General features: G+C 42.2%; 1 protein-coding gene across 2 annotated transcripts in view; it reads right to left on the bottom strand.

Moving 5' to 3' along the window:
• Positions 1–22341, bottom strand: part of FMN1 (formin 1) — a 236426-nt gene that overhangs the window by 129865 nt on the left and 84220 nt on the right. For both annotated transcript variants that reach the window (XM_025197756.1, XM_025197755.1), the window contains 2 exons: positions 9875–10659; positions 6288–6438 (listed from right to left, as the gene is read on the bottom strand). In XM_025197756.1, coding sequence (XP_025053541.1) covers positions 6288–6438; positions 9875–10659 — 936 coding nt within the window. The remainder of the gene's footprint in view (positions 1–6287; positions 6439–9874; positions 10660–22341) is intronic.

Here is a 22341-nt window from a genome sequence, read left to right on the forward strand (position 1 = left end):
AGCTGGCAGCTTTCCCCTTCCCCTCACCCTGATGCCCCTCCCCTTAGGCAGTGGCTGGGGCATGTATCCTGCTTCCCTTCCCCACATTATGCCACTGATGGTTAGACTATAAGGCCTGGTTTTCTGGCTAAGTAAACACTGGGCACATCTACACATGCAATTAATGTGAATAATTATGTGACTGAATAAATGCCAGTGCAATTTGAGCTGGAGTAAACTAATTCTGATGTCATTATTTACATCTGCGTTAAAAGTGCAGTAATGTACTTCACCATCGATAGTACCTGTGTCTGACAGGACTATCCAACAGTGCTGTAAACTAGTCTACACTGACTCAATTGCTGAGCTTTTGTAGATGGTAATGCTTTACTGTGCAGTAAATTAGTCTACTGCACAGCCAACCACATGTGTAGACATGCCCACTATGTAGTAGTGCCAGGTAAGGGCATACTGATTCTATTATACACAATGAATTACTGTAACCAAAATTTCTTATATTGCAGGAAGAATTGTTTGAATCCTAGATTAGGTATAGAGGCATTGGTATTAATATTTTAGCTGTCTAAATGGCTAGGGATGGGATTTAGACCAACCTTTATGATCTTTAAAATTTTTATTCTTCAAAACCCAAGACAGATATAAGAAGCACGCTGTGTAAACTGATAACAAATACAATAGCAGATCCTGTGGGAATCAGAATGCTAAGCTGCCTGAAACTTCTACAACAGTGGCATGGGTGTCATAAGTGGCATTGGTACCTTCTGTTTATGGCACATGGCAGATTGGGGTTGTGACAGGCAGCACAACAGCAGATAGGTCTGGAAGCACAAAGCAAGGGCATTTTTACACGTGTATGAATTGCAGCACTGGGTGCTTGGAAAAGAACCAGTGCTGCAACACATGCAGTTGTATAAGTGGCAAAATGTGTGTCAGCACTGAGAAAATGGGAGCAATGTGCTTTTGAACTAAAACATTTTGGAGGTGCTTTAATTCAAAAGCGCACCACCACCATTTTCTGTGCGCTGACATGCATTTCACCACTTATACAACTGCATGCAGTGCAGTGCAGTTCACTTCAGCTTGCGTATAGACCAGACTTGATTAACTGAGTCTGCTCCAAAGTGGCAGATCTCTGGTGTTTTGCTGGAAAAAAAGGATGTGTATAAATGCCCTAAAGCAGCAAATTGTGCAGGGAGCACAGGGAAGGAACCAGAAAGCAAAGCAGCAGATCAAGTAGGGAGCACCAAGTTGGGAACAGAAAACAAAGTAGCAGTTTGGGCAGGGAAGGGGATCAGGGTAGTACTTGGGGAGGATGCAAGACTAATCTGTGGCATGCCTGCCAAAAAAAGTTGATCCCTACTGTTCTACAGAAATATATACAGCTACACAGAAAGCTGTAGTGTTTTAGTGTGACAGGGTGCATCTGCATGTGGGCTTTACTGAGGAACTGACTAATTAGCTCAGCAATAAAGTGTCACTGGGCATGTCTACACTTTCATTAATGCACCTTAGATATTGTGTATGCAATACCTTGAGTTACTGTGCAGTAACAATGGCATGGTTATATAGTGATGTTTACTAGGGCTGTGCAAAGCTTTGGTCGCCAATTTGATTTGGAGGAGATTCAGCCCAATTCGGCGGCTGAATCTTGTAATCTGAATTGAATCAGGAGACCTGCTCCGAACTGATTCAGAAAGATTCAGTCATAGACACAGTTTTATATGTTTTTTCTATATACCTCAAGGTACCAAGCACAGCTTGTGAATGCTGAGATGGTGGGGAGGATGGAGTGTCCCACAGGAACGTGGGGGGTGGAGGGAGTCTTCTGCACGCTCGGTGGTGGACCCCCTCACCCCTGGCTTAGTGACTGGTGCCTTCTGGGGCCAGGGGGGCACCTGGGGTCCCCCTGTGGCTGATCACTGAGCTGGGGGGGATCCCCCGTATGCTTGGCAGCAGATCTGGAAGTGGACCAGAAGTACTTTCAGGTCCACTTCTGGGTCTGCCACTAAGAACGTGGGGGCGGTCCTCTGTGCTCCTGTGGGATGCTCGATTCATCCCACCACCTCAGCGTTCACAAGCCGCGCCTGGTACCTCAAGGTATGTAGAAAAAAAATAAAGCTGCGTCTATGGCCGAATTGCTGATTCTCCGAATCAGAATCAAATCTTCAGATTCAGATTTGACTGACTCGAATTGGGATAGTGATCCGAATCAGCGAATCGAATCATTGTCCCCCAAATCGGGCTGAATCCGAATCCAGTTGCTGTGCCTTGGAGCAACTTACTCTGGGTCAAACTGCTCCAGTATTTATTGCATTGCATTAATTTCACATGCAGATGCACCTACTGTTTACTTAAAGTCTCAAACAAACTCTTGAAAATATTTTAAGTTGATTAACAATTTGTTGAAAAAAAAAATTCAAATAATGTGATTAAATGATAGAGAATGTAGCATGATACCATACTCTGACAAAACTTGCTCTTTGGGTGGCAAGAGGTTTTAGGATTGATCACTGAAACCTGATATTTCCTCATTTAGGGTTCCATGGTTGGATATGATAGGTCTGCCAGCATTCCCTTGTTTATGCTGTTCCATCCAGGAAGAGCACAAAACAACTGCAGATGTTTCCTTTGCTTGAAGAAGGGTAAGTAAAAGCTTGCAAAGAATTTTTCCAAATATTTTAGTTCTTAGACCAATATGGCTACAACCAATACCCCTGAAACATGGAAGATATTGAAACAGGGCCCCAAACAGTTCACTCAGAATCTCTGTCACCCCCCTCTTAGCCTATAGCATATGATTATTGTGGCCCCACCCTCCATCAGGTACAGCCACACAAAGTTGCCCTGTGCCTCATCTGCATATACATTTTTGGAGCATCCTACAACTTGTGACAACAATACCTGATTTCAGTCATGAAGGGGGGGATATGCTAATTAGCACGTGGCTCCTTTGTGAGGAGTATCTGGAGTACACACATACTGAGCAGTGCTGATCTATGAGGTTACCACAGCTTGAAATGCTGTAGACACTGCTGGGCCCAGTCCAATGAACTATATGGTAAATCATTAGCCTTTTGTCTTTGGATTAATATCATGCATAATTTGTCCTATATATAAGTAGGTATAAAAATGCTGCTTAAAATGTGTTTATGGAGTACCTGTGATAAAACTTATAGCAGTTTCTAAAAAGGTAATATGCATCAATATCTGGATGAACTAAGTCTGTGGGTACCCATAGTAACTTGTCTACATGTTTATTTCAAAGTCAGTGTTTTTACATTTGCCCCCCATTTCCATTTGCTCAAGGAGAGCAGGGTCTGACAATAAGGGAGGGGGGGCGGGAAGGAGAAGGTTTGCAGGTGGAAGATGTTGGGGCACAGAAGGCAAGAGGGCCACCTGACCACCACAGATTTATTTCCTCTGTTGTAGCAGTGGGAGGGGAACAAAATCAAGGGACATCTCCACGAATTAGATTCTATACCTGGAAAATTATAATAAATTTATACATTTTCTGTGTATAAGATCTAATTATTGGGGAGGGGGGCATCTTATATTCAAGTAAGTAAGGTAAATATATCCATGCTGGTGTCAATCAAGTGTCATTAGCTTAATCTGAAAGACAATAGCAGCTCTTGCCTATGAAATTACATTTATTGGCATGGTCAATGCAGTAGCTATCAAGACTATTTTGCGAATTTCATAGTTAGTGCCACAATTTCCAGGATTTAGGCTATCAAAGCCAGAAATCCTCCATAACTATTACTAATGTAAATAATGGCAAATTACAGTCTGTGACTCCTGATGTACAGCCCTTATCTGTTTCCTCAGGTGAGTTGTTTTTTGTTTTCTATTAATTTTTCATGGCATCTCTATTTTTAAGTTGTATTTCACTAATGACAGTAATTATAGCCTGTATTTTTAGAAATACATTCTATACTGAAGATCAACTGAAATAGAATTGAGACACTGATATGAATAAGGGCATAAATAGTATGAAAGAAATATGTAGAATTCCCACAAAAAGTCGTTACTTCTCATTCAAACTGTATATATGTATTCCCATTAGAAGAGAAGTGATAGACAAGAAAAATTTCTGTAACAGAAAACTGAATTAGCAATAACAAATCAGTACAGAAGTTTTGTTTTGCTGAAAAGAACATGAAGGAAGGGAAGAGGAATATGTATTTACTTCTCTGAACATGTTACTAATTTTCTCTCCCTTATTCTAGCACCTCTTACAGATAGGTATGTTACACTCATGATTTGGTTAGAAAATACAAAAAAGGAAAAATTGTAGATAATTTCTGCATAAATCTTGCATTTTTAGTGTAAAAATGTTTTAAAAATCTACGTTGTCCTACTAGACATTAAAATACCTTGTTACAGATCAAATGAATGACATGTAGACTGAACTTCCTTTTATCTTCAACCATGCAAAAACAACTTTAGAAAGTCGGAATTAGACGTGCATTACCAAACTAATAGGATTTACTTATAAAACATGGTCTTCTTTACATATAAAATGAGTACTCTCTATTAAGTGGAATTTTGTATTTTAGAATGTTAATTATTTTTTAAAGCGAATAGCAATTTATGATCAAGAATACTTTAAAAGACCAGGAGATTGTTTTTCTATTTATGCACAATATAGTCAGAGGTGGGATGTCTGGCTACAGATTATATCCCAGGTGCCCTCTGGTGGTTTCAGACTTGTAAACACAAGTGTTCTTACGTATCTAATATAAATTCATGTATTGTTATGAGGCTAGTAAGACACCAAAACAATGTCAGTCTTTTCACAAAGTAATACTCTGTTTTTACTCTAAACTCCTAATATTATTTAATTGTTTTTATTTCTTTTTTTTCAATAATGATAATGATTTAAGATAATAAGGTAGCTCTAATCATACATGAAAGAATCTCATGCTATTTCTCTCCCACTGATCGCCGGCCTCATAGTCATGCTAGTTCAGAGTGGGAAGAGGTGGGATTCCTCCTCACTAACATAGCAAAAGTAGTTCTAACAAACTGTTATGCTGGATTTAGTTATGCTGGCAAAGCTGTTCTTATCAGTTTTGCTCATTGAGGATAGTTTAACAGTACTGACACAAACAGTACCTCTGTCCATCAATATAATCCCATATCAGTGAAGCAGACCTGACATAGACCTGGTATGAATTGCTGTCACTACTGTATTGGGTCCTTCAGAATCAACGGAAGCACAGAGGTTTGATAATTGTTTCTTGTAAAATCCCTTGTCCAGCTCAAAAAGCTGCTGAACTAATGATATATACATCTCAGATCCTAATACAATGCTTCAAAACGTGTTGCTATGACCCAGAGTGAAAAGGGCTACCCAGCATACCTAGTCATGGCCTAAAAGTTGTATTTATAGAACCTGCTGCCAATCACAGGGAACCACTAACATATCACTTGCTGATGGCTTCTATTTTTAAAAAAAAGGTTGGGTTATCTTAGCATTAACTGGAAATGAGGCACCTTAGATGCCTTCATTAAGAGCTACTACTAATAACAACCAGAATGAAAAAGGTGATTACCTTAGGGACCAGAGCAACAAATAGAACTGGAACCTCCAGTCAGCAACAAAAACTGCCAGCAGGAGGGGACCAGGAGCTTCCAAAGTGACTGAATTGGCCAGTCTGAGAAGCACACCCCAGAGGGGACATAAGAAAAGAACCAGGTAAGAGGACCAAATGGCAGAGTAGCACAAAGATGAGAGAGAGAGAGAGGAACAGAAGAGCAAGATAAATTACAGAGCACAATCAGGTAGTGCGATTAATTTTCCTCAAAGAGGTCATCAAGTCCAGCAAGAAATAGATTAGATTTTCAACAAAAATATTTGCAAATATTTTCAAATGAAAACATATCTCTAGTTTGAGCCTGCACTTACCAGATGGTATTAGTATGCTATTCTACACAGTTGTCTGATGTTGAACATTCTCATTTCATGCTTCATATTTTTTACAATTTTCAACGTGCTTTTGTTGTACTTTTTTATTTTAAATACGTAAAAAGATGTTAGGGGCAGGAATGTAGGAGTTCACTTCTAAAACAACATCTGTGTTGTAAATTTGTTTACTAAATGGATTATCAAACTAACTAGTCAAATTCATCTAGTAACAATTTTTGTTTGAGTGTAATTGTTTGATGATAGTTTTACCAAATAGTAAATAAACCAGTGTTTTTATAAGAGATAAACAGAGAGACAGAGAAATGCAGATACTTACACACAGGCAATTAAAAGAATGTAATTTAAAAAATAATACCTTTTTGGCCTTGCTTTTCTTTTCATAAGATTCTGATAATGGTTTTCTCTTTTCCTGAGCAGTGTCTTTGGAGAATAAATATTCAAATTCACTAGTATCAAGTATGTCAGGTTCTTCTAATGAGTCCCATAAGGTTGGTGTAGAAGTTTTGCTAAAAAAGAAAAGGGTAAAATTATAATAATTTCATCAAATTATAACATCAAATATTTACAAACAGGACACATCTTCATGTCACCCTACTGTGATGCAGCAACATGCTACATCATCATACAGTGTGCTAGGGTGATGTAGCAATCATGTGTGTCTACACATGATTACCAGGTGCATCACCATAGTGGTGCACTGCTATGGTGACATAGTGGTGAAATCTAACTGTGCACTGTGTGCCTGTGCTGCGCTGTGCTTTAGTACTTCCAAAAGGCAAGTACTAAAGCATGGTGTTGTAGCAATGTCACCGTATGGTGATGTGCAGATGTGCCCACAGTACATTCTCTTCAAAAGATCATAAAATGAGAACAATAAGAAAGTACAGCTAGCAGATAAACAGCTTTCCCCCTCTCATTTGTTAAGCTGTGTAATAAGTCAAAATACTTTACAGGATGCTGCACTGAATAGGAGAGACAACCTAGTGACAGGTGATGTGGAAAAAACTGAAGTACTCAATGCTTTTTTTAACCTCAGTCTTTACAGGCAAGGCCAGCTCCCAGACTACTGAACCTGTCAGCACAGTTTGAGGAGATGAGTAGCCAACAGCAGTGAAAGAACAGGTTAGGGACTATTTAGAGAAGCTGGACATATACAAGTCAGTGGGGCCAGACATGATGTGCCCAAGGATACCGAGGGAGTTAGCTGCTAGTTATTATCTTTGAAAACTCATGGCAATTGGGAGAGGTCCTGGACAATTGGAAAGGGGCAAATATAGTGCCCATCTTTAAGAAAGGGAAGAAGGGGGATCTGGGGAACTATAGACTGACTGGGCAACCTCACCTCAGTCCCTTGAAAAATCATGCAGCCAGTCCTCAAGGAAGCCATTTCTAGGCAGCTGGTGGAGAAGAAGGTGATTAAGAACAGTCAGCAACTGACTGGGCAACCTCACCTCAGTCCCTTGAAAAATCATGCAGCCAGTCCTCAAGGAAGCCATTTCTAGGCAGCTGGTGGAGAAGAAGGTGATTAAGAACAGTCAGCATGGATTCACTAAGGGCAAGTCATGCCTGATCAACCTCATTGCTGTCTATGACATGACGACTGACTCTGTGGATATGGGGAGAGCAGTGGATGTGGATGTGATATACCTTGACTTTAGCAAGGCCTTTAACATGGTTTCCCATAACATTCTTATAAGCAAGCTAAGGAAGTATGTTTTGGAGGAATGGACTGTAAGGTGGACAAAAAACTGGCTGGGTCATCAGACTCAACGGCTTGATGTCCAGTTGGCAGAGATCAAGTGGAGTGCACCTCAGGGGTCAGTCCTGAGGCAGGCTTTGTTCAATATCTTCATCAATGTTCTGGAAGATGGAATGGAGTGCACCCTCAGGAAGTCTGTGGATGGCACCAAGATGGGGGGATTAGTAGATACACTGGAGGGTAGGTCTAGGATCTAGAGCAGAGCTTTCCAAACTGTGTGCCGTGACACATTAGTGTTTTGGCGGCAGTGTGTAGGTGTGTCACGCGAAATGCAGAAAATTTTGCGGAAGGGCACCACGGAGCTCCCTTACTCGTGTCTGCTTCCCTTGGCCCCTCCCCCGGAACTGAATTACTGTGTCGCGAAATGATGCATGTCTAAAAAGTGTGTCACCAACATGAAAAGTTTGGAAAGCTCTGATCTAGAGAGACCTGAACAAATTGGATAATTGGACCAAAAGAAATCTCATGAAGTTCCATAAGGGGAAGTGCAAAGCCTGCACTTAGGATGGAAGAATCCCATGCACCACTGCAGGCTGGCGACCAACTGGCTAAGTAGCAGATCTGCAGAAAAGGACCTGGGGGTTACAGAGGACAATATGCTGACTATGAGCCAACAGTGTGCTCTTGCTGCAGAGAAGGCTAACAGCCTACTGAGCTGCATTAGTAGGAAAGAGAAAGTGATTCTTCCCCTCTATTCAGCATTGGTGAGGCCACATCAGGAGTACTGTGTCCAGTTTTGGGCCCCCAGTACAGAAAGGATGTGGAGAAATTGGAAAGCTCAGTGGAAGGCAATAGAAATGGTTAGGGGGCTGGAGAACATACCTTATGAGAGGCTGAGGAAACTAGTTTTACTTAGTCTGGAGAAGAGAAGACTAAGGGAGGATTTAATAATAGCCTTCAACTACCTGAAGGGTGGTTGCAAAGATCATGGAGCAGGACTGTTTTTAGCAGTGGCAGATAACAGAACAAGGAGCAATGGTCTTAATTTGCAGCAAGGGAAGTTTAGGTTAGATATTAGGAAAAACTCTGTCACAAGGGGGGCAGTAAACACTGGACAGACTGCCCAGAGAGGTTGTGGAATCTCCGTCCTGAGATGGTTTTGAGACCTGGGTAGACAAAGCCTTGGCTGGAATGATAGTTGGGATGGTCCTGCTTTAAGTTACGCTAATAAGCATAAGAACTGTCAGACAGCATTTGCAGATTTTTGAGAAAATTCTCTCTGGCTTCTGACTGCAAGCTGCAGTAAGGCCATGAATAAGCAGAAAAAATGTGCATCTTCTCATAACATTTGGCTTATTAAAAAGATACATATACTGCAAATAATAAAGACATACCATGATGCATTTGTATATAATCTATTTATCTATAGCAAATAGATATACATTTGAATATAAATGTTACCATTTAGGACCGAGGTTTGTTTCTGGTACGTTGCTGTATAGACAAAGGCCACTGGCAGATGTTAATTTAGTGGTGTAATGAGACCTGATGCATTGTATCACAGGTCCCAAAAATCACATCTCTTGCCATGCCAGGAAAAAGTAACATTAAGCACAGGTGTGTCTAGTTCCAGAATCAGGGCCATACTCTGATCTGAAGAACACACAATCTAAAGTGACAAAAATGATAAGAAGAAATGACTGTAAGCAGAATTCCTGATCTACAGAAAATTCTGTCATTTCAAGTTTTTACCTTGAGTTCCCCAGCTCCAGCTCCTTCCTATAACTGAGACTCCTGCTTAAACTGTTCATTGAAGTTTCATCAAGAGAGACATGGAGATATGCTTCAATGGAACATTTCATTTGTGAGCAATCAACATTTTCCAAGTAAAATCTGTTTCTTTGGAAAATTTTTGATCATCTCTAGTTGGAAGTATCAGTACATAAACAAGCAAACTCTTGTTAGATGTTAGATACACCTCCCCTGCCTTTTACTATACTCTGTTTATTTACTAGTTTAAAGTTATTATTAGGCCTAATCAATTCATATTCTATTTTCTTCTACCTCATATCTATTAAAATTTTATCTATACTTTTTATTTTGAAATGATTGCTAATGATCTACTTTTGTGATGTTTAAACCTGGGTCTATTTTCTCTCTCTCTAATTTTACTTTTCTATTTTCTATGGCTCAACATCCCAGTGTCTAAATTGTATCTTTAAGTCTAAAGAAAATACCTTTACCTTCTGTTTTGTATCTGTATCCTGGTCCAGTACAAAGGCTTCATAGGACAGCTAGGTTCAATGGTAGGCTTTCGAGGACCCTGGCTTGAAGATAAAGTGCTATTAAAAATCCACCCAGTTCCAAGAGGTGGTGGTGGAGGAGGTGGTCCACAGCCAGGCAATGGAGGTGGACCAGGAGGCCCAAATCCTGGCAGTGGTAGTGGTGGTGGTGGTGGTGGCAGTCTTTGAAGATTCTCATAACCTGAGGGAAGTAGAGGAGGTGGTGGTGGGTCAGATCCATACTGGGATATCAATGGAAAGGTTCTCAAGCTTGGTGGCAATGGAGGTGGTGGAGGGATTAAACTTGGTACTGGAGATTCAGGAGGAGGGGGAAGTGGTGGAGGTGGTGGTGGTAGCGGCAATGTTTGTTTTGGTTGACAAGATAAAACACTTTCTGGAGATGTCATAGGATAACATGCTTCCTTATTGTCACTTTGGGCTGAAATATTATGATTTAAAGAAGATAAATTAAGTTTTTTAGGTACTATTTGGTTATTCTTCACAATTCTGTTTTCCTCTTCACTAGACTTTATGAAGGTTTCTCTGTCAGTCTGTATACAAACATTTCTGTAAGTCTTTGGTGGGTTCTCATCTTCAGTAGATACACAGACATCCTTTGCTTTCTCACTTCCTTTATTTAATTTATTTTCCAGTTCATTCTTGAGATTTTCAATGGCTTCCTCAAGCTTTGCAGTTGATAAAGCATGCTCTCCACGAATATGGAAGACCCTGAGTTCAGACTGAGACTGTGAAAAAATAATGAAAATTTTGTGTTAAAAGCAGTATATAATTAGTTCACAGTTAAGAATGTGGCACATGTTAAGCAAACGTGTTACTACAAGGCCAGGAAGATATCAGGGCTTTCCAAGTTCTACATGACTTTTGGTTTATCTAGAAAAATTCATTAGATGTTTAAGGAAACTGATGAGAAAAATAATTTTTCTTCAGTGAAGCATATTTCATAGATAATATTAATTACTCAGAATACTCAGTTAAATATGGTCTACATTTTAACTTTCCTTAGTGCAAATGCATAAGGGCCCTTCCCTACCTTGAAAAACCATGTCAGTGATTCCTGAATCTTGGGCCCAGAATCAAATTTAAAGTGGAGCACATGAACACACAGTGTGCTCTTTCCAAAGAGCCAGTGGGAAAGGAAAGGACAGAACAATGATCCATATTCCCTTTCTGCCTTTCATGGTGAGTCAAAGGGAAGTACAGAAAGAAGTATTTTGCAGCTTCTGCTCAAGGTCTGAAATACTTTGTCGACTTTCAGCTGCCCTCCACCAAACAGAAAAGAAGAATGGATCTGATTTAGCTCATCCCAGAATAAGTCTAGTCCGGCTGCATTCATATACATAAAGAATAATAATCCTTTGCCTATATGTTAAACTTTGGATCCCATTTTCCATTTCCATCTTTCAATTTGATGCATCTGAATTATCTTTGTTTCATTTATCATAATTATTTATATTTCAGTGGTTTTCTTTGTTACATTCACAAATTATTTTTTCTTGTTTTTGTTGGTTGTGGATTTTGTTTTTTGTTTTTTTATACCTTAAATAAAGGTTTTGTATTTTTTACATCATTCAAACTCAGGCATTGTATTGTATAGTAATTTAAACATATCTTAATCATATATCATGCAATAAAATGCAATTTACAAAATAATTAAATACACTTAAGAGAGACAGACATTTTGAATTGTAGTCAGTTTGTTAAAATGAACTAAAATTAGTTTTAGGTACTTGACTTATTCCTAATTCTCACTGCCAATTTATGTAGTTTTTACATCTCTTATGTTTTCCCTTTTCAAAAACAATGTCTTTTCCTCCCCTCTTGCTACTGAAAGGCTCAACCCCTCCCCCTCTGTATAGATAGCAAAGACAAAAACTGTGTGTAAAACAATTACTGTCAGTGTCAAAGGCAAAGCAAATAAAGATTTTGGGCAAATTCTCTTTTTTCCTCAGCTGACCAGTATATCCTCCAACCATTAATCAACAAGTGCTTTCTTCTGGAGGCAGCTCCATTTCAACACCTTTTACAGAAGACTCATACTCAGTAGTGGTAATAGTTTATTTACAGTGTTCACTAAAAAATAAAATAAAATTAATGTGATTATATATAACGTATAAATAACATTTATGCAACTTACAGTTTTGCTAAAAACAGTTAATAAAGTTATTCACTATATAAAAGTTTATACAAATTTAAAACAGACTATGACAATAAAAAATAAAACCTATATGATGATAAAAAGAAGCAAAGGACAATAAAGTAAAACAGGGGAATTCTATTTGATTTTGGCCATGTTCTTTGCGAAAGAAATGCAAATATACTTAATGGAATATAGGACAGGCTCTGAGTTCTTAGAGAGAAGACAAACTGCTTTTTCTTCAGTAGCTCAGTATTTAAATTTTTCACCAATGGAGAGATCCATTTCCCCCTTATTTTTGTAAAAGCAAACAAGACCACAAGTAGTGATTTAAATGATCTATTTAATTTTTTCACACAAAATTCTGTCTAAATGTGGGGTCTGATGCCACCTGTCCCTAACAACTGCAGACCTCATAAGAATGTACTTACTGTTTGTAGTTTTGTACTGCAGACAGGCAGGCTTCTTGGCCGAATGAGTGCTTTATTAATCTCAAAAGAGGGGAAATTTGAGAAAGTCTCACTGCCTACATATCTGTCTGAATGCTGGCCTTTTAAAAAATTTAATTTATACATAAAGGAAATACTGGTCCAGTATATTTCTCAGCCTATTTTTCTGGAGAAGAATACAGATGATATTTAACCATACAAACAAGGATTCATTTGGAAAATAAAAGGCTTTGAAAATCCACTTCTTGGGGTATCAGGTAGGCATAAAAAATGTAATTTTGATCCAATAATTTAGAATTCTTAATTAAACTAAAGTGCTCATATTGATGTATTTTGTTTAACAATGCATGAGCACCCTCCCCCCCCCCCACAGAATTATGTAGAGATAAAAGCTGACTTAAAAAGTAATTAAAGATCTTTTCTATTTTTGAGTAAACCATGGGGTGAGCATCCCAGGCTTTGGCTTCATAGAATAAAATGCACTCTACCTTAGACGTATAGCTCTTCACTGTTGCCAGGACTGCTATTTTGCCCATCTTATTGTAAAAGGATAAAACTCTACCCAAGACTTGTTTTGTTCTAGTGCTTACCTCTTCAATATGTTTATTTGAGCTCAGAATGCTTTACATATAGATTCTAAGGTATTTAAATGCAGACACCACCTCTAATTTCTTTTCCTGTAAAAATCAAACTTGTTTCTATGGCTGTGTGAAATTTTGCTGGTTGTTTCATTTCAACTTGTTTTGAGCTTGAAACATTGAAATCAAAATGAAATGATGGCAGTCGAAATGTTTCGAAAGTTTCAAAATATTTCAAGTTTCAAAGCTCAAGCTGGGCTTGCCTGCAGGGAAACAGAAAGTAATGAGAGGGAGGGCTAAGAGTGGGGAAGGACTGTTCTCATATTGATTGTGTAGCTGGCCAGTGACTGTGATCCTTCCCTGAGGTCCCTTCCAATCCCAGTGCTCTGGGGGAGGGATGGAAAAACTGCATAAAAGGCAGCATTGTTTGAACTGGCCTGCTTTCTCCCTTGGGGTCTTACAGGTACTGAGCTGTGTCTTCTAGCAGCTCAGGAGCATTAGACAATGAAGGCTACTACTAGCACTGATTTGAAAGATTTCGTACTTGCTAGCCTAGCCTAGCAAGTGGGATTCCACAATATCTCTTGCTTTCTTCTCGACCTTTTAATTTTATTATTATATTCATTGATTTACTCTTTTCAATTTTATAATTATATTGGATATTACACTACAGAATTTAATTTAGATTAGAAGGGAGATACATTTATATTTTATTTCTATACATTTATACCTTGCAGCATATACTATATACCTTATAGAATTTATATAGGAAGGGAGATATATTTATACCTTGTGGCATAGATTACACACCTTACAGAATTTACATAGGAACGCAGACACATTTCTACCTTGCGGCATAGACTACACACCTTAGAGAATTTATATAGGAACTCAGATATATTTATATATTTGTATAAAAGAAATACACAATGAAACACACTATAAAGCGTGGTGGAAAGGCAGCTGGCAAGCCTTCAGGGAAGGCAGAAGAGGGGGTAGAAGGAGAGGTGTAAGTTTCCCCCACCCCAAACTGAGACACAGACTCCTTCCTACAACTAGCAGGGATGAGGCTCCCGCAAGCAGCAAGCAGAAGGGAGCAGTGCCAGTGCCACTGCCTGTGCCTGTGCCTGAGACTGTACCCCCTCCAAGAGCACCAGCCCTAACCCCCAATGTCACCACCATGACAACAAGCAGCAGCAGCAGCACCAGCACCAGCATGACATTCTCCTCCACTCCCATTTCACTTCCAATGCTGACCTTTCCAGTGCCAGAGGAAGAGGTGGAACTGGATCTGAGTGCCCTAGCAAGGGAAATTCTGGGGCAGCAGTGGGAATCAGCTGAGTTTGTGCTCAGAAGGCTCCAGAAGGCACTTCAGAGGAGGCTGAGGTAGAGGTTGTGGGGACAAATGGCTCAGCTGAGTCTGCTCCTCCTGTTGCTGTGTGTCTGTCTGCTAAGGAGAGGGAAATTGCAGCATCCAAACATGCACCCACACCCCAGAAGTGAGTGGGTAGTGTGATCTGGGATCATTTTGGGTTGGCAGATGATCGTACATATGCTATCTCCCTGAGCTGCCAAGCCAAAATCAGCCAGGGCAAGGAAACAAGACACATGAGCAGCACGGGGATTCTAATGCATCTCCGCAGGCACCACCCTCTTGCCCTTGCTCCTTGTCAGCCTGGCACCAGCAGGAGCATGCCCAAAAGGGAAGTCCCCCTCTCACTCCAAAGCCTTTATCTCCCCCAAAGCAGAGTCAGGCCACCCTGGAACAGTGGGGGAAAGGCGGACAGAAAGCGGGGTGCATTACAAGGGTGAGCGAGATCACTCAGAGCATTGGGGAGATGCTTGATGTCAATGGCCAGCTCTTCTCCTTCGTTGAGTGGCAGGGTTCAGGCAGCTTATGGCACTGGTAGCCCCATCCTACCAAGTGCCTGCACACACCACCTTCAGCAGGGTGGTGGTGCCCTCCCTGTATGAGGCATGCAGGGAGTACTTGAGGGAGGAGCTGCACAAGGAAGGTCTGCAGGTGGCTCTATAGTTCACCTTGGACATCTGGAACAGCCAGGGTGGAGATCATGCCTACCTCTCCCTCAAAGGGCACTGGTGAGACCAGTCAGACCATTGGTGGGCTCTCCTTCAAGCCGAGGTGATGGATGGTCCCACACAGCAACCAAGATCATGGGGGCCACAAACCACTTGGTACAGGGGTGACTTGTTAGGTTGGGAGAGTTTGCTCGCGTGTTCATGGTCACCGACAATGGGGCCAATATGGTCAAGGCAGTTTGTGATGCCAACTTTGTTGGCATCCACTGTGTGGCACACAAGTTCTACCTCATTGTCAGGGACACCTTGGAGACAGATAGGGTTGCCAGTGATGGCACTAGCACCACCAGCAAGCTCATTTCCAAATGCAGGAAGGTGGCAGGCTACTTCCACAGGAGCATCAAGTGGGGCAAGATGCTGTGGGACAAACAAGCAGAGCTGAACATCCCCCAGCACAAAATCATGCAGGATGTGGAGACTTGGTGGAACTCCACACACCCTAAAAATACATTCTAAGACAAGCAGAGTGTCCTGTCAAAGCCATGAGATGGATTTGATTAGGTGCCAAAGCAATTGTGGTAACAGTATATACATTTTTTCTATTCTGGATTTTTATGTTTCAGTATACAATGCAGTACACAACTGTAGGCTTAACTCAATGAAAGCTGTCTTTCAGTCAGTAACTTTTATTGTTTTTATTGCTTTGTATTTTTAAATAATTTTCTGCTGTGACAAATAAACAGAACTATTCTTTTTTGGTCAGTTAAGATTCATCATATTTTCTCTGTATTTTTATGGTCATAAACTGTATGGAACAGAATTCCCCAAACTTCTTCTTTCTGTACTAAAGAGAATTTGACACCTGGATTAAAATATTATCAGCAGGATTTATCTATTAGTACAGGAAAAATGACCCAGGACTAAAAGACAACGAGTTCGAACAAGCAAAGCATATGAAATAGAAGAAAATGAGTGGTCTGTTATAATGATTAACTGTATTTCAAAAGTGCAATGAACCACATTCGTTTAGCTATTTTACCTATACTCCAAACTACTGATGTCTCCTGGAAAAATTTTAAAATATTAATAAAAAGAGAACTTTTAATATAAATATAAATCAGCATTTTCAGCAACATCAGCTAATCATCAGTTTCAGAATCATTTTCTAAATTGACAGTAGCACATAAACAACCAGGTCACTTTAGTTCCTGACTTCAGATGCCAGCTGAACAGAACATGAAATAACAGTTTAAAATCCTAATTTAAAATACAGTTCAATGAACCAATGTGTGTGTGTGTGTGTGTGTGTGTATATAAAGTAAAATACACCCTCCAAGTTTGGCTGAATCAAATCCTGGTTATTTAAATCCATGTTATGTTAATAAAATCCTGCATAGTCTGTTTTTAATATGGGGAAATGCTATTTTCCCCTTTACTAATAACTTAATTTTAAATTATACCTAAAATTCCATTATGGAAAATGAAGGAAATAATCTGCATTAATATTAGGTTATAGGCAGATGAAACAATTGTATGAGCATCAAATAATACTAATAACAACTGTTATGATCTAACTGCTCTATCTGTATGCTCCCATATCAATATAAGCATAGCAAAAACATTGCAACTCTAACCTTGTTTCATTCTGAGCAAAAGTTATAGTGACTTAGCTCAATCTTATCATTACTCCCAAGAAGTAGCTTCTTCTCCACTTTCAGAGCTGTCAAAATTACTTGTGCTGATAGTCTCAGGTTCCTGCAATTCACCTATTTGATAGGTGCATAGGATTAAATTAAGGAGGCTGCAAGAAGAATTCATCAGCAAATAAAGTAATGGCAAAAATAAGGAAAATTGAGGTCCCTGACAGGGGGTGGGCTAAGGGGGAAAGAAAGGTGGAGCTACTAACTGGAGAATGCCTTTGCTTGGTTCCATTTGATTTTGCAGTTTTCTCCATTTTAAAAACATTTTCCATTTTCTCCATATTAAAAATGAACTAGGCAGAATGTTATTACCATAACGTGGACTTAAATAACCAGAATTTGCTCCAGCCAAACTTGGGGTGGGGAAATCTTTTATAATCTGGATCTTGTCCAAGGCAGAGGATGACTTGGAGACCTCTGGTCTACATGTTATAAGGCAGGAAACTAGTAAGTCTAGATATTGCACCACACAAACATCTATGCTATTTCTGATTTGGGGACTAACGTGTATAGGGCTCACTCAGGTTTTTCACCATACTGCTGCCTTATATTGTGCATGCACACCTAAAGAGTGAAACAGAACATGATTTGTACCTCCCAGCTAGAGAAACTGTGGCCATATACAGGTGTCTATTTTTAGTGGTGGAAATTTCTGAGAAATTTCTAACAGTAGTAATCTTTTTGGGCTAGGAGCATGAAGGTGTTCAGCCTGTGGTGGCCTCCTCTCTCCTGCTTTCAATGCCTTCCTGATACCAGGATGATTCAAGTGTGGGGCAGGCACAGGGAGCAATGGCTGCTCCAGTCCTCCTGGCTAGGGACAGACATTCAAAAAGCCAGAGCCTGAATTGATTCAATCTTTGCAGGTTAGTCTAACCTGCCTAGGTTGAACCAGTTTGTGACAGAGCAGACATGCGGGCACATGCCTGCAGTTGCTCAGGTCAGGAGCCGGGGGCACTAGAGAGTGCCCTCAGCTGCAGGGAAGCTGTGTGTGTGGGGGGTGGGGGTAGGGGGGGGTGTCCAGTCCTGGCTTCACTGGACAGGGAGAGGTTTAAGTCCCCCTCTTTATCCCACTGGCAGAGACCCAAGCCAGGTCTGCCAGGGGCTCCCCCCACCTCCTGCTGCAGCAGTGGGGCACCATGGCCTGTGAGGCAGGGGGGCAGAGAGGAGGGTTATTCTCCCCTCTACCCCCACTGGTAGCTGGGTCTGCCTGACTCCTGGCCACACTCATTCCCTACAGGGAGATAGGTCCTTGCTGTCCCCTCTGCAGGATGCTGGAGGGAGGAGGAATAACTTTTGTCCCTGCCCGCCAGAAGGGGTCCTGCTGGCTGGTGTCTGGCTGTGCCCTCACCTGGCCATTGCAGCAGGAAGGGGAAGAGCCCTTGCTGTCATAATGTTAGGAGCTGTGGCACTGGGGTCCAGAGGCCCCCCCACCCCCAGTGCTGACCATGTGGCAAGCAGCAGCTTTCCTTGACCCGCAGCCTCTCCCCCCCGGAAGAGGCTCAGGTTCAGGGAAACTCCCCGCTCATAGCTCTAGTGGCCAGGCAGGGCACAGCCAGACTCTACAGGCTAGGCAGATCAGGCCCATGGAGAGGTTTTGCCTGGACCCCAGTGGATCCCCTAGTCTTGCTGGGTCATGCAGCTGGGCTGGAGTTGGTCTGCAGCTAGACTGCCTTGTTCAGCAGCCTGGCAGCAGCAGGTCCCAGCTCTATGGTACAGGCAGGGACCAGTGCTGCAGCCCTGACCCTGCACCGGTTCCAGACTTGCCCCTCTGGGCTGAGCAGCAGTGATGCAGGAGAAATGGCCCTTCCCCCTCCCACTGCTGGTGCTTCCAAATGCAGCCACCTGGGGCTACCAGCTCCCAGCAGCTGGTGGAGATCCAGGGCAGCCTGGTGCTGGCCCTGGGTGACTGGTGCTTCCAAGTGCAACTGCCAGGAGCCGGAACTGGGTTGCCCTGCTTAAAAAAAAAAGTCTCCGCTGCAGAGACATAGGGCAGCCCAGTGCCAGCTCTGGGCAGCTGCACTTGGAAGTGCTTGGCAAAGGAGAGGCCACTTCTCCTGTACCACCGCTGCTCAGCCTGTAGGGGTGAGCCTGGAGCCAGCGCAGGGGCACAGGGTCAGGGCTGCAGTGCTGGTTCCCACCTGTACTGAAGGGCTGGGGCCTGCTGCTGAAAATGGCAGTCCAGCTGTGGAGCAGCCCCTAGCCCCTGGAATCTGACTGTGCACCACCTGGCCACTGGAGCTGTGAGGGGGAAGTTTCCCTGAGCCTCTTGTGGAGAGGGGGCAGGGTAAGGAAAGCTGCTGCCTGCCATGGGGTCAGTGCTCCATCATGGCTCCAGACCCTAGTGCCACAATGCACAGCCCCCCAGAGCTCTCCCTGCCCCACAGTGCGGCCTCCTCCACACTCCCCAACATTAAGACAGCAAGTGCCCTGCTCCCTCCTGCTGCAGCAGCTGGGCAGGATCATGACCAGATGCTAGCTGGCAGGGCCCCTTGTGGGGGACAGGGACGAGGGTTAGTTCTCCTCTTTGCACTGTCCCGCAGAGGGGAGAGCAGGGGCCTATTCCCCTTCAGGGAGTGAATGCGTCTGAGTGGTGTGCAGACCCAGCTGCCAGTGGAGGTAGAGGGGAGACTAACCCTTTCCTCTGCCCCCCCTCTGCCTCATGAGCCATGGTGCCCCACTGCTGCAGCAGGAGGAGGGGTGCCCCCAACACACATGGCTTGGGTCCCTGCCAGTGGGACAGAGAGGGGGAATTAAACCCCTCCCTGCCCAGACCACTGCCCCTGCTTGAGCTGGGGAGCAGAGGGGTGGGGCCAGCTTGGCTGGGATGGAGCAGAGAGCCCAACCCAGAGAGCATGCCAGGATGCTGGGGGTCTCTGGTTTATCTTAAACCAGCAAGGAACAGACATTGCATAAACTGGTTTGAGCCAAATCAGTTAAGTCTGATACTACATTAAAACAGGTTTATCTCAAACCAATTTCAGCCATTTTCAAACTGGTTTATGCTTGTCTGAATGTCTGTTCTGTTACAGGTTTAAAACCAGTTTTTGATCATTTAAACTGGTTTATGTGTAATGTCTGTCCCTAGCCCCTGTTTCCTGGGGAGTGTGGAGCAGTGGGGAAAGATTCCCTGAACCTCCCTGAGACCAGGGTCTGGGGAATGGGTGGGGAGAACCTGGTCTCCAGGGGTAGAGTGGAGGGCAGACTGAAGCAAAGCCACTGGCAGTTTGGCAAAGTCCTATTCCCTCTTGAACTGAGGTGGAAGGGAAGGGGAGCAGTTGGGCAAAGCCCCCTGGTATGCTCCCCCCTTTAAGGAGCAGGCAGGGAGGAGCAAACAGCTGCTCCTCCACTCTATTCTCAGTCTCAGGGAGCCAAGTAGGAGAAGTAATCGGAAAAACCTTCTGCTTGCTTCTTGTTGCAGGGAATTCTGAGTCAGAAACAGGCAGTGGGTGGCGCTGATCTCTCTGCTGTGCTCCTGGTCCCTGGACACAGAAGAAGGTCAAAGCCTACTCCCTGCTTCTCACTCCAGGGCTTCTGAAGTGAGAAGTTCCTACCAGGAAACTCTCCTAAGAATGACTTCTCATGGGTTGGAATTGGTTTATTTTTCTTCCAGAAATGCCATTTTTGATTTGGGAGAACAGCAATTCTCCTGGTAGCACCCCCCCCCCCCCCCCCAAAAAAAAGAACAATGAAACAAACAAACAAACCAAAACAAAATCCCAAACCAAAGAAAAAAACAAAAAGCCCCAACACATCTGTATACAACCTGTGTGTACATGGTGTGCCTGTTGCTCCAAGATTGTTCTTGAGTATGCACCTCCCAAATGCTCCCAATCATATGTTCCAAACCCAGAAATGAGGCAGAAAAGCTCCCAGAGCTGTCCTCAAGCAAGCAGGAGACAGAGACCTTGAGAGTGGTCATGTGGGATGTCCCTGGACCATCTTCAGTGCCTCATTTCTGGGCTTGGTGCATGGAAATATGACCAGAAGGGTAGACCATTTTTGAGAATTGCCCTCCCTGCAAACACAGGGAACACATTACAGACATACCTAAACTTAAGAGGCCTTACAAAATTTGGAAGAATTAAGATGTAGGCAAGACCCATGCATGTGGCCTTTTTTGTTTTACCATTCTGCAATATGTATTATGTGTTGAGCAGTATGTGGGCTAGGACTGGCTTCTGTGCCATGCCACTGTTGGCTCCCAACCCCCACACCACACTGGAGCCTTGCCAGTCCAGTATTTGTCAGGCTCCCAGCCTCTTTACTGCACCAGAACCTCCCCAGATTAAGGCTTTGGTGGAGCAAGGAGGCTGGGAGCCCAACGGACAGCTCTACTGGACTCCCCCTACCTCCCCTCACCACCGTACCAGTCTCCTAATCACATTACTTTCGTGAAGCAGTCCAATGTTAGCTCAACATACATTAAGTCAGGGGCAGGCAATTATTTCAGGTGGAGGGCCGCTTACTGAGTTTTAACAAGCCATCGAGGGCTACATGACAGGCAGCCAGGGGCAGATATATATTACTTTTCTAAATTTTTTAGGGGCCCTGTGGGCCAGATAGAATGGCCTGGTGGGCTGTATCTGCCCTCCGGGCCACATTTTGCCCACCCCTGCATTAAGTAATATGAGCTGGAGATTCTCTTTGATAGAAAAGGCCTATCTTTACTATGCTACAATGGCACTTAGCACATACTTTACTGCTTGAATGCTAATGATAAGTGCAGTTAGCCCATGCTAAATGTAACATGGTCCTAAGTGAAGTCTGATTAGCCATGGATTTGGTTTAAAGTGAATGAAGCTAGTTCATTTAAAGTTAACAGTGAAAAACTTGTTTATTAGTAATTTGAGTTCATGAAAAAGACCAAGTAGCTGAACAAGACCAAATGAAAATCTAGGTTATGTGCCATACAGTTGAAATAAGACTAGATATGAATCAGATCTATGTCCAAACTTTCTCCTACATTTAAGTTCGACAAACTTATCATCAGTTCTTAAACCTTGTTACACTCACTAACCTGATTGTCCATACATATGTCTCCTTCACATTTATGCAAGGAGTAAGCCAAGATAATGAATTTAGGAACTAAAGATTTCTCTGAATAAAGAAAGAAATGATAAGAAAAGGGCTGCATACAGTGGATGTCACATACAATACTACAAATTATTCTTATGAACATTTTTAGTTACGACTTCCCAAAATGTAAATGGCAAACATACTCCTTGTTCCTACAGTCCTAAGTGGTTAATGAATGCGCTACAAAAATACTAAGATCGTTCCAAATTTAAAATGACGTATGTTAATACATTTAGACATGAAAATGAAGGCATATTGAAATATTTATAAATTAAAAATAAAATACTGCAAAGAACACAAGCTATTGATAATATATTTGGGGGGAAATACCCATCAGTTTCTTATCTAATACTGAATTCTGCCATATAACATCTTCTGATCCTCTCAACTTAACAGATAGACAAGTTTTAAGAAAAAATGTTAATGTCAT

The sequence above is a fragment of the Alligator sinensis genome, unplaced genomic scaffold (assembly GCF_000455745.1).
Source record: "Alligator sinensis unplaced genomic scaffold, ASM45574v1 scaffold262_1, whole genome shotgun sequence".
Lineage (NCBI taxonomy): Eukaryota > Metazoa > Chordata > Crocodylia > Alligatoridae > Alligator > Alligator sinensis.